Source organism: Pocillopora damicornis, chromosome 5, assembly GCF_964200805.1.
Source record: "Pocillopora damicornis chromosome 5, jaPocDami1.2, whole genome shotgun sequence".
NCBI lineage: Eukaryota > Metazoa > Cnidaria > Anthozoa > Scleractinia > Pocilloporidae > Pocillopora > Pocillopora damicornis.
This window is the reverse complement of record NC_142674.1, coordinates 1552027-1565004: the sequence shown is the minus strand read 5'-3', so window position 1 is coordinate 1565004 and position 12978 is coordinate 1552027. Positions and strand designations below refer to the sequence as shown.

Genomic DNA, 12978 nt, shown 5'->3' with positions numbered 1-12978 from the left:
TTCCCCTGTCGATGTGTTTTTTTCCTAGAGAAAAGCTTGTGTATTTTCAAATTCTGTATGTTTTTCTTCATCATTTGTCTTAAGGTACCGTGAAAGTAACGTAATATTTGACGTTACATCGTCAAGTTCGCGTGCAATTTTTAGTGCGGGGTTTCATGTCTCAAGTTTCAAAATATTGACCAAAAGATATTCAAAATTAAAATTGCTCTCGGCATGAATAGAAATCACGAGGAACAGAAATTAACCATGCACATTAATACGTTGAAGAAAGAATTGTACGAAGCAGAACCATTTTGTTTTCGCTGTTGACGTTGTTGTTGGTTTTTAAAACAATTTAAATTCTACATCGATCGTTTATATACCAAATCATTTCTGTAGACTCGATAGCTGCCGCTTTCCCAGAATTAGGTGACGTCACTGTGTCATTCAAACAGTGTGTATCTTTCACGCAGGGAGATGATATTGCAAGGTTTCTGAGGTTACGCGCCCAATTGAGCGAGAAGTTTCGCAGTAAATCACACAGAAACGGGCAGGATAGTTCACGTAAGTTTTTACATTTTCTGTTTCAACTAGTCGCGTCGCGCAAAGAAACTTGGAGAAAGTTTCTCATCGCAGCACAATAATTCAGTTCATTTTCATCCATGTTTATTTTCCATTGTCCAACGAGGTTCCAAAGGAGTGGAGATAGGGTGGATGTTCTCCAGCACAACTTTTATGGCACAAAGATATGAGGTTGATTTGCAATAAGTAATGTTCGTTGACCAACTCATGTAATGCAAAGGTGATCAGCGTACAGAACAAACCGTGAAAGTAACGTGAAATTTTATTTAATTTGTGTCTCAAGTTGACCCACACGCCAAAAAAAATATGCCATGTATATTTTTGCTTGGTGTGTCAAATTCGGAGACAAGAAGGATGAACTCGCGAAACGTCGCACTATGGCATTTTACAATACAATACAATACAATACAATACAATACAATACAATACAAAGACTTTATTTAAACACGATAATTGTTAAAGCGACTACACGCTTGTGGGGTCGTGCGTAAAATGGAATAAAATGAAGTGTAGTAAAATACAATAGTTAAAGTAGCCTATCAAAATTAGAAGATCTAAAAATATTTAAAATTGGGGTCCTTAAAATTCACTGTCTGTGGAGAAATGGAATTAAAGTTCAAATTTAAAAGTGCCTTTGATTTGTAGGCTAACGAGGAGAGCTGCTTAATGGTTATATTTCTTAAATTTGATTCTTGGAGAAGTGTGTTAAAAACGATAGGTCCTCTTCTGGAAAAACTGTTTTTCATGTAATATGTATTGAATTTTGGTACTTTTATGTTGGCATTACTTCTTAGATTTTTCTTAGTATTCACGTCAACTTCTTCGGTGGTATCTAAGATGGATATAGGTAAAGTCTTCTTATCTATTTTGAACATCAGTTTAGCTAAATTAACTTTATATGTGGTTTCAATAGAAGACCATCGAGCTTTGCTTAGTACGTCAGACTTAGGCATATCCCATGGCCAGTTAAAAATTAATTTTGCCGCTCTACAGTGTAAAGACTCTAATGCAATTAGGCCCTCCTTATTAGTAAGGCCGCCCCAGACGGTGATACCATATATAATTGATGGGTAGATTACTTTAAAGTATAAGTCCAGTAGCATGGGTCTTGGTAAGAACAAGCTGCGCTTCAGCATGTTAAGCTTATTTGCAAAGCTGATCTTTAGTGCTTTGACATGGTAGTCCCAGTTAAGTCTATTATCAATATAGACTCCAAGCAGCCTGGTGTGTTTAACCCATCTTATACAATGATTCATCAGTATTAATGACTGTAGTGGACCATTGAAGTTTCCTCGATGAATTAGCATGCCTTCGCATTTCTTGGGGTGAGGCAATAGTTGATTTCTTAAGCACCATAGCTCTAGTTCCTTGAGAGCAGCATTTAGTTCGGCAATAACAATGTCTACGGTGTCTCCGATACAGAACAGGGTGGTATCGTCTGCGTACATAAAAACAGTTGCATTTGTTATATTATCAGGTAGATCATTTGTGTAAAGTGCGAACAAGGTTGGACCGAGGACTGATCCCTGAGGAACGCCTGTATTAATGCGAGCAAAATCAGAGGCTGCGCCGTCAATGACTGTGAACTGTCGCCTCCCCTTTAAGTAGCTGTGAAGCCAAGCAGCCAGGTTGCCCTTGATCCCAAAGTCAATCTCGAGTTTATGCAGCAATATTTTATGCGATACACAGTCAAAGGCCTTTCGAAAATCGACAAAAACCACGCCGACAACTTTACTGTTATCAACCGCTTGTCTCCATTGTTCTGTCAGTTTTATAAGCATTAATTCAGTAGAAAAGCCTTTCCTATAAGCCCATTGGTTTTCAGTGACTAAACTGTGCTCGTGGAATGTATGGTTGACGATTCTCTGAGAGACCGTTGATTCAAGGATCTTGCTGGGTATACTGAGAATAGAAATTGGCCGATAGTTGCTCATGTCGCTCTCATCGTCCTTTTTGTGGATAGGGCTCAGCCTAGCCACTTTCCATTGTTCAAACACGTAGCCAGATCTTAGACTTTCACAATAAATATGGTATAATGGATGGACCAACGCATTCCCGGCAGTTTTTAGAGTTCTAGAAGAAATCTGGTCGGGACCGGTGGCTTTATTCCATTTAAGATCTGATAAATACTTTTCAATTTCGGATTTTGATAAAATAACGTCTTTGATAACAGGAACTGACTTTAATGTTGTGGCAGCGTTGACTTTTGTGAATGAAAAGTTCCTTGTTAGATTAATTCCTATATTAGAAAAGAAAGAATTCATCAGATTTGATTTTTCTTTACTATCGACTGCCAGAGAACCGTCTTCCCTCTTCAACGGTCCAATAGCCTTTCTGAGTTTTGGTGCAGTGGCATTGCGAAGAAGATTCCAATACTCCGCAGCGGTTTTTATTTCAAGTAGTTGGTTCTTGAAATGTTTAGTTTTCGCCCGACGTACGTCCGTGGTGATTTCATTACGTAATCTTTTGTATTCCTTCCATTTGACCGGATCTTTAGTGCGAGTGGCTACTTTGAATAATTTAAACCGTTTGTTCATCTTTAATCTTATTTCGCTGTTAATCCATGGTGAACAGACGCTGCGAACCTTGACGTCTTTATAAGGGGCATGGACATCACAAACATCGTTGAACAAAAGATTCCAGCCCCAAAGGACGTCGTCTTTGTCTTCGAATATATCTAGTACGTGAAAAGGTATTCGTTCGATATCTTTCTGGAAATCTTGAATGTCACATCTCTTGAAGTTTCTTGAGCGGACAATCTTCGGAGGGGGTCTTTTGGATTTCAACTTCAAAGTAGCGTAAACTAAACTGTGATCAGATATGCCCAATGGCAGCACGCCGCATTGACGAACCATGTTTGCTTTAGTTGTAACAATGAGGTCAATTAGGGACTCCGTTGTGGATGTTATTCTAGTTGGTTGAGAGATAATGTTTTGCATATTGAAGTCTTCAAAGGTCTCTATCAGCTTCTTCGTTTTGCCCAAAGTAGGTATGCCGTCAGGGTCCCTATTTAATAAACAACAGTTAAAATCGCCAAGTATAAAGATGCTGTCAGTTTTAAGCCAAGCTTTTTCGAGGGCTCCACGAAAGCTTTCGAAGAAATTCGTGGACTCTAGCTCAGACCTATAGATTACGGAGAACAGAGTAGTGTTTGTAGGAAATTTAACCTGTATCCAGAGAGCTTCAATGTCTGAGGCTGCCAAATCTCTGCGATGAGTAACGGATAAATGTTCAGCATAATACATGATCACGCCGCCGCCTTTACGTTGAGATCTATCACAACGTATGAATTTAAGACCAGGAATTTGTAGTACATTATCAGGTATTGAGGCGTTTAAATGGCTTTCGCCGATTGCTAGGACATCAAATCTGCAAATTTTCTGTAGAAGACGAATATCTTCTATTTTATTTCGAAGACTGCATACATTGAGATGCGCGATGCGTAGATCGTTGTGCGAAGTATTCAAAGAGGCGGCAAACCTTTCGAGGTAGTCGTCTTTGTGTTGTGCACAATCACCAGTGTTATCTGGAACATTGTTTGATAATCTAGCGTCCAGACAGGGTTGGCAAAACCATTCAAAGTTATCCATCAATTGCATAGCTTTATACTGATTAGGCTTAATGTTCCCGCACTTTATGTGAGTCCATCCATTGCATGAGTCACAGCTAACCGCTCTGTGGTTTGTCGCCACAGTCCTGTTGCAAGTAATACATTTATCGGGACCAGGATTCAAGGAGACGTCTCCGGATACACGTATTCGTATAGCTTGGTAGGAGCTCGAAGAATTAGGAGAGTAGTTCAGGCGTCTATTGTAATAACCTTTTACGGTGATAGTTCTGCCAAGATGGCGGATGGACGAGCTAGTTAAGCAAGGATCGTGTAGAAACCTCGTGTTGTAGACCGGCCAGGTAAGTCTGAATTTTGGGCAAAAAACCGGTTTGCTGTTATGAAGGCTTTTCCCATTGGAACGATAGCAAAGTTGAGCAGAAATGAGTAAGAGATATAGTATTGTGGAGCGAGTTATTAAGCAACCATTCGTCATTGCGTGCGCCTGCGTTCCAAATGCAGATAACAAATCGTGTTATCTCGAATGCAGATAACACCCTGATCCTGAAATGTTCTCACTTGTTCTGCAGTGACAATTTTCCGAGAAAATTGACAGCAATATTTCCTAGTAGGAGAGAGGAGACGAAAGCGATTTCGCCACATCGCTTACATGCTTAGATTTTACAGATTCCTAAAGGCTCAGTAGTTTTCATCAAACTCGTGAATCTTATCTAAAGAACCCTCTATTGTCATGAAGTCGCCAGATATTCTTGTGATAGTCTTGTAATTATTGCTCAATCAATTTTACGTCAAAGTTACCCTGGCCCCCTTAATATTTACCTCTTAGTGCTCCATGCCATTCCTTATCAACTCAATAAGTTCATTTTAATTCCCTTAATATAGTCAAAGAAAAGCCAAAAAAAAAAACAAAACAAAACAGGGGCCACTTTTTTTGGTTACAAATTAATTAATTTTACTCGTTTGGGATTTTTTGATCCCCAAAGCCCAAATGCCCGCAACAGTTGCTTGATGATGAAAAACTCGTTGAAGACATCTTATAAAACCCTGGATTTGCATTTTTGCCGTTCTGGAGGTCGCGAATACAAGAGCGTTCTATTTTTAATTCGGTTTATTTTTTAATTTAAAAGCAAGAAATTTGTTCTAAGGTGAAACCTGATTGCTTGATTGAAAAGCACCTCAGGTCCCTGTCATGTTTGTTTCTTTTTAATTTCTTTTTATTTTCGTGAACCAGAAAGTCAATGTGATGAAACCGTGTATAATGCTTTTAAGCCCTTCTCATTCTCTCCTACAATCTAAAAGGCCCCAGATTCCTGGAAGTCTATTCTGTTTATGAAAAATGCAGTTAATCAAGCAGGCAGCACTTGAAACCGGGCTGTGTTGACGTTTCTCGTGTTTAATCGGCGCAGGTTCGCATTCTATACTACAAGAGCCAGAAACATCATAACATTGATGAGCCTTTTTTGAGGAGTTCATTTGTCTTCGTAGTGTTTTGAATTTGCGGTTTATTAATCGTTTCTCGGTAATGTCTTTTTATGAATCTCTTGATTTCTTAGAACTACCAAATGTTCCAAGGCGACCCTTGATATCACATAGAAAAGTTACGCAACGTGACGTTACGCTAAAAGATCTTCTGGGAAATTTCTTACTTTGAAATCTTGCCGTCTGGAAAGAAATTGAAACCGCTTACATTACAGAATGTGACGAAAAACGCTACGGAAAGAAGCCACTCTCTTGTCTGTAGTTGGACAGTTCGGCTTTTCATGAACTACTCACAATGTTTACGTTTGCAAACCTTTCTAACATACTTGTGTAGTCAATAACAAACTTCTTTTCGATGAGATAGATGTTCAGAATATTTTTGGTTTTTTTCAGAGAAGGGTTTGTTTATCTGTTAATTCTGCATGTCTTACAATAATTGGATATTTGGTACTTCTTTTTCCTTGAATTTTTGAGTCTAGTTCTGGCCATTTTTTTCGTTTCTCGTTTTCTTAATGCTCTCCAGATTGATAATGTACTATAATGTAGTTTATGCTCACGGCATGCTACGAAAAATGCTAGGAGCTGCTAGAATGTTGTCGAACGTTATTTTCCAATGATTCCATTCCTGGAGGCCACGCTTCTGTTTGGATCACTTTCAAGGCGCTCTGGACGAAGTACTTCACCCATAGAATTAGGTTGTTAAACTTCTTTGCACGAAGTATTTTAATCGCACGGAGTATTTTGATTATGGTTTACAGCATGGTATTCTTTGGGCTAAAATGAACGATTGCTGCTCTATCATGAGCAAAGAGGTCACAGCTTTTGATTAACAAAGACACGACGTCCATTTTTGTAATATTCAATGCTCGTTGACCTACTCATTGTGTGATGCGAAGATAATCAACGAACAGAACAAACTGTGAAATAATATACTCTGCAGAAATGGAAATCCAAAGAAATGGCGGAGACCTAAAAGTTCTATGATTGATGCGTATGTTTGAATACTGAGATCGAATGTGTTTCGAAGATTAGATATACTTCCTAATCATATTTGGACACATAAAGGTCACCTCGTGATTACGAGGAAACTGTTTAATTTGAGGTTGCACTGAGTCAACTTAACTTGTGATCTTTGCGCACTGTAACGCCGAAGTTTTCAATTAAAAGTAGAAATGGTATTCGATGGCTTGAAATATACTTTCCCCGTAATTTGTCTTCGTAAAGTTTGTAAGCAAGCGAGACACATTAATTACATTTAGTAAAGGCCACATTTCCGGGAATTGCTTTATAGAGTCAATTGCTTCTTAAGAACAACGGTCCCCGAGAGAAATTCTTGTAGTGCAAAACGTTGATTTCATCTCTCTTATAATGATCATCGTACATTTTAGTTGATCACCAAGGGAAAAGCGACGAATCAATAATTTCAAATTTAACTACCATTTGTTACTACTGATATGCGGGTTTCTATACTCGCCCGAAAGTTAAACTAGCTTTGATCATCTATGACCGTTTTCGTTTGATTCCTCTGAGGCATTTTCCACCATAGAACTGTATAGCGGATTTTCAAAGATGCAATTTCTCATCAGTAAAAGGAAAGGCGAAAGGTACCGAGAACAACTGCAATTTTCAGTCGCAAAATTCCCATGTAAAATATTACATAATTGTATGAATATCATGACATTCGTGGATTAATCAAACGTGTGCTATTTCTGAGAAGAGATCAACTCGTTGATATTTTTCGTCAGTGTTGTTTTGCATCAAGCTTCAGAGTTGACATATTGCTCCAATTACAGGAAAACTAGTCCATTTGTTCGTCTGTAACTATCAGAAAAAATTGATGAAAGGCACAGTGGTCTGACTTGTACGGTTCAGAGCTTTTTTGTGGACAATCTTTACCAGTTACCAAGGGAAATCAGTGATCGATGCAGATTGTTCCGAGAACAGACAAACGAAAAAGTATCCTTAGTGGGGTGGCAAATTGGAAAGACTAATTCTAGGTAGATTTCAGAGGGGTATAATTCTGCGCTAATCTTTACAACTGATTCGGGTCTATATCGGTCCTCAGCCCGCTTCGAAGCGGAAATTGTAACGTAGTCTCCGTTCTTAGGTAACATCAACAAAGGATGCACAGTTCGAGACATTTCCAAAAAATACCTTAATATTCCCCGAGTGAAAGGGCCATTTCTAAACAGTTCGGAAAGGCACGGACACAAAGCTACTTCCCTTTTCCTTGCCGAAAATATGGCAATTGTGACCAGTTCATTTTTAGCGGTTGCTCGTGTTTGTTCAAGGTATTCATTGAGCCCTCAGTTTACTAAACTGCTTCTGATTGTATTCGAGAAAGCCGATATCGATCTCTATCGGGATTTCCTGTCTCATTATTACCTATTTTTGCCTCCATGGAAACTAATTATCAACGAATTAACGAAAAGCGTCAACGAGCTTTGAACATTGCGTGACAGAAGATAGTACGTGATGTTCGCATTCTTGTAACACCAGTAAGCCCTCAAAGATTCCTCACCAAAAAAAAAATTGTTAGCTTAAGACTGCGTGTGGCTACTGATATAGCACAATTACTAGAGTATCGAAAAGAAAGAGGGGTTGAATAATGACGTTAGAAGATACCTTTTCAGAATATTTGTCTGGACATGAAAAGAAGAAAACCTGCCGCATCCCACATAATTATGAGTACCATGTTCCACAAGAGAAAAACGATTAAAAAATATAGTGACTAATTGACATTCAACCAATAATTAAAGGGTAAAAATAATCATATTACCACAAATAATAATAATAATAATAATAATAATAATGATAATGATAATGATAATGATAATGATAGTGATAATAATAGCAATAGTATGGGGGGCCTGCTCAAGAAGCTCACTGCTCCTCTACCTCTAGCTTCTAGGTTCCGTGCTTAAACTTCGCTTCTTTTAAATTTGCCTGTTAAGAGCAAATGTGGCCAAAACTCGAACATTTTCTGATCATATTCGGATCATATTCGGATCATATTCGGATCATATTCGGATCATATTCTCAGGTTAGGTTAGCTTCTGGGTCAAACAAATCAGTACATACCTCGCTTGCCAGAAGTTCGATGAATTCCGTCAAAATGCCCCTTTTGAAGCTTAAAATTTAAGACGAATCTCGGAGCGTCGTGTCACGAAGTGAGGAAACCTGGACTGATGAAAATTATTTAATATGACATTGCTTCACCTCTTATGTCTCCGAATCAAAGATGGCTACAGTTCTCTGAATTGTTGCATCGTTCACATAAAAGCAAGATAACTTGGCAGGATAGTGCAATACCTCAAGATCATGCGTTTTCAAAGCGCATTTCGGGGTACCTGATATGAGGTTTTTCTGTTCCCATTTTGCTGAAAAGGAGGCTGTAATTACTTCAGGTAAGACAACTTTGCTTAATTAAATATTAGTCTTTAACCGAAGAGCATACCAAATAGGAGCGAAATGAGAGAAATGTTGATAATTGTGCGCAATTACGCTGATTAATTCAAAATGAGATCTACTGAAATCGACAACTCCGCAGAAATCAACATTGGACCACGAAACACTTGGTTTCGGGAACTTAGATCGAGTTTTTAAAATACGAAACAGGAGTAACGTGCAGCTGTGTGATAGCGCTGCTTATCCCAAAATTACTCACAATGACGTCATTGTGTCACTTGAACAGCGTTGCACTTCACTCAGTGTGGAGTTGGACGAGCTTAAGGTTGCACCGACGTCCCAATGAAAGACATTTTGCAGGAAATTACACAGAAGTTAATTAAACTCCCGCTTCGCGATCGTCCGATTTGTTAATCACTCGACGTATGATTACAGACCGAATTGGATTCCACTCGGTCCTATTACCATTACGAAACATATCCTTTGCCCTTTGAAGCAGATATTTGAACAAATTCTCTATTCTTCGTCAACGGCGACGAAGAATGCATATTTCATGACGTTTCCAAATTAACTGAAAATAATTTTCCTGAACTAAGCGTTTCTCAAAGGTTCAGCAAGGTACAGATGTAAAGCTAATTCTGATTTACTGCACGAAATTCTGGGGGATGACTCCTCTTAGAGTACTCAGAATTTTTCATTGTTCCACGCTCTAAACCAAATCATGCATCTCTTTATTTGAAAACCGAGCTAAATGATTTAGCAACTTTCTCGGGCTGCCTTCTCTTTAGTGAATGATCTCCAAGAGCTTACGAGTGTTACAACAATGCAAACATGACGTATATAGATCTCGCTTCAGTCAAGCAATTAATGTTTAAAGCGTCTTGTCGCGTCTTGTCCTATCGCGGAATGACACCAAGTTTAAATTCATTCAGGAGTATTTGAGGAAACTTAGTTTATACCCTAGAAAAAACAAAGCACTCGCTAAAAATCTCTGATCCCGATCTCCATACGTAAGGTGCGAAGAATTTCAATTGCAGGAAGTAGTTTCTTCAACTTTAATTTTTCGTCCCAAGTCTTTTGCGACTACGCCACCGATGCACAATTTCCCAATAGATAGAGATATGTAAATATGAAAGTGATCTTCGCAGAAATATTCACGTCTTTATCCGCAGTTCAAATATATGACTTTCATATATTCACAGATAGGGATATGACGCTTGACTCCCATCAATTGGAGAGCGCCAACCACCTAGCTCGGGTGTATAGCTGCCTTCTCCCTAATTCATAGCCATTGGACGTACCAATGCAGGGTAAAAGAAGCGTGGATTATCCCCCCCCCCCGCGCTCCCCCTTCCCTGCACTCCCCTATCCTTATTTGACAAAGTTTGCAATGTAGTAGTTGGGATACGAGGGGTTCGTGACATCATCTAAAAGGACGAATATTAAGGAAAAAACTGTTTCTTTCGTCTTGAGGTGAACTATGTCTACTGATTCCAGTTCATCCTTATTCTTCCTTACCAATAGATTAGAGTAGACCGGCACGATGTTTCTAACATACTGCATGCCACTGGCCATCTTTCTCGGGTATGGGCTTTGTGAGAACGAGAAAAATATTTCACGGCAATTGAATGGCACTGTCACTGGTAACCAGACCCTTGCGCGTGCAGATGGTCCATACTTGGTCACCAGTGACCTTATTGTCCCAGAAAATGCCACTCTAACCATAGAGCCTGGTGCAATTCTAAATTTTGTTCCATCTGTGGGGATTCGTGTTCGTGGATCGTTTCATGCAAAAGGTACACCGTCGCAGAGAATTACTTTCCGAGCGGTTCCCTGTGGAGAAACAAGTTTTTGCAATAAAACAGACGGGGCTTTATTCTACAGTCACGGGATAAGACTTGTAGATGGATCATCCTACAGCAACGGGCGCCTACAGCTGCAGTATAATGGAAGGTGGGGGACTGTCTGCAACGACTGGAGTTCTTGGGATCTCAGAGATACGCACGTGGCCTGCAGACATCTTGGCTTCCTTGGGGGAAAGTGGCATTACTATGATCCCGGTAGCGGCCCCGTGATTATGAAGACAGTTGGCTGTAAAGGAACTGAAAAGAGTCTATGGGATTGTTCTTACAGATGGATTATGAATAATCCATATTCATGTTGTAAGTTCATTTTAGTCCTAAGCAATGCTTTTGTTGTTTGCGCATGTGCCTCTCCATGGAAATATTCTCTTTCTGGCCGTAAAGCAAGTGATTAACGACAAAACTATTTAATTTTTCCATGTAACCAAAGTAACTTAAGATCTTTCTCTGCCTTGTGACTTTGCATGGGGTGAATATGCACAAGAGGGGATAGAAATATGCCCTCACATTTTGTCGGGTAAATTCCATTTAATTCATGTTTTAAGACAAGCTTTTGCTACAAAAAGTATTTTTTTGAAACTGAGATCCTATCTCACTGGTTATAAAGTACAGGTGACAAATGCGCGGTTTCTCAACGTCTTAGTCACCGTTTCTGTGGAACTGGGTACCAGAGACAACCTCTCCTCCCAAAAAACGTCCGTGATGTATACATTAAGCCTTTACACCCTAACATCAGTATCAATATTCTCTTTACTGTTCTCTGTATATTCACTATGATGCTGACAAGGAGAATTTGTTTAACAATCAAGAGTTTCGTTAGTTGGTGATTATTTTTTTTATTCTCATGACCTCAATGTGAGATTCAGTGACGATATTGTGAGGAGAATGAATGATCCCAAGTTCAGACTTCGCTAAGCATTTGAATGCTTGGTTTACGCTCTTTTCAATTTTCTTTCGATTTTCTTAGACATCAGGCTGAGTTAAATTTGGATTTCGTGACATGAAATTTTTGCTATGAAGTTGAACACTTCGTGTGGCTCTCGGGTAGAGGACTTAAATTCTCCATATGAATATAAAATTGTCCTGAATGGCCAATTCACCCGCCCGACTTGAAATTATAATACAATTTTATTAATTTTTAGAGAAACAGAGCATAGATCAAGGGAGGAAGAGGTTGTGTCCAGGTTCCCAGAATCCATATCAATAAGGACTTTCGTAAAAGCGTCAAGGTACAAAACTACTACTACTACTTGCTACTTTTAAGCCACTAACCACATTTCTATTTTTATCCCTTTTATTTTCCATTACAACGACACATATTTCAGCTCACAGCCGGGACGTTGGTATCGAGTGTGACACTCTCTTGCCATATTTGGCCGAGACTTTTTACTGGAAAGGTATTTACTTCGAGCCGACGAATTCCTCTGAGATGAAAGGAAGCTCTTATCTTGAGCACGTGGACATTGAGAATGCTCTTGAGGGCGTAAATGCCGTGAAAAACGCCCCAGATGTACTTCATGTAATGATCAACGGCAGTGCTTTCGGCTTAAATATAAAAGAACTTGCCAAACCCTTGGCTGTGATCGATTCTTCTATCCTGGGGCCTAAAATGGCTGGTGTGAACATCGAGAGCTCCTGTGGTGATGTTGTCATTGAAAACGTCACAGTTCAGAATGCACGATTTGGAGGAGGCCTTATCTATAAGCGCCTGGCAGTGAATTTCTGTTCCGTCATCCCAGAGAAAGCTTCTTTTCCTTTACTCCTAAATGCCACCGGAAATCATCATCCGGTTAATTGTAGTAAGGTAGGATCGAGTGTTTTAGTTAAAATGTCTGAGTTATTTGGTAAAAAGGAAAAAACTTTGAATTCAAAACCAATCTAATGTAAACTGTGGAAAACCTATAAATACCCAACACCTTTTCGAAAACAGACTTTTTTAGTCGATTTCTGGTTCAAGTTTCCTGAGCTGTAGTTAAAATGTACAGGTTTTTGTCACATTTTGGTACACATTTCATTCAAGATTTTATAAGGTAGAACGACAAGCTTCCAATATTGAGGGATTTAATTTTTCTATCAAACCCGGCGAATCCTTTGAGGAAA

At 39.1% G+C, this 12978-nt stretch overlaps 1 protein-coding gene across 1 annotated transcript; it reads left to right on the top strand.

Annotated features, from left to right (window-relative positions):
- The first annotated feature begins 428 nt into the window (after positions 1 to 428).
- LOC149044679 (protein bark beetle-like) lies at positions 429 to 12760 on the top strand. The gene is made up of 3 exons (XM_089207849.1): positions 429 to 543; positions 10541 to 11178; positions 12204 to 12760. The coding sequence occupies exons 2-3, from the start codon at positions 10560 to 10562 to the stop codon at positions 12758 to 12760; spliced, it is 1176 nt and encodes a 391-aa protein (XP_089063975.1). The 5' UTR covers positions 429 to 543; positions 10541 to 10559.
- Positions 12761 to 12978: the final 218 nt, after the last annotated feature.

Coding starts and splice junctions, on each gene's coding strand:
- LOC149044679 (XM_089207849.1), top strand. CDS start 10,560: ATGTTTCTAACATACTGCATGCCACTGGCCATCTTTCTCGGGTATGGG. Junction 11,179..12,203: donor GAATAATCCATATTCATGTT/GTAAGTTCATTT, acceptor CACATATTTCAG/CTCACAGCCGGGACGTTGGT.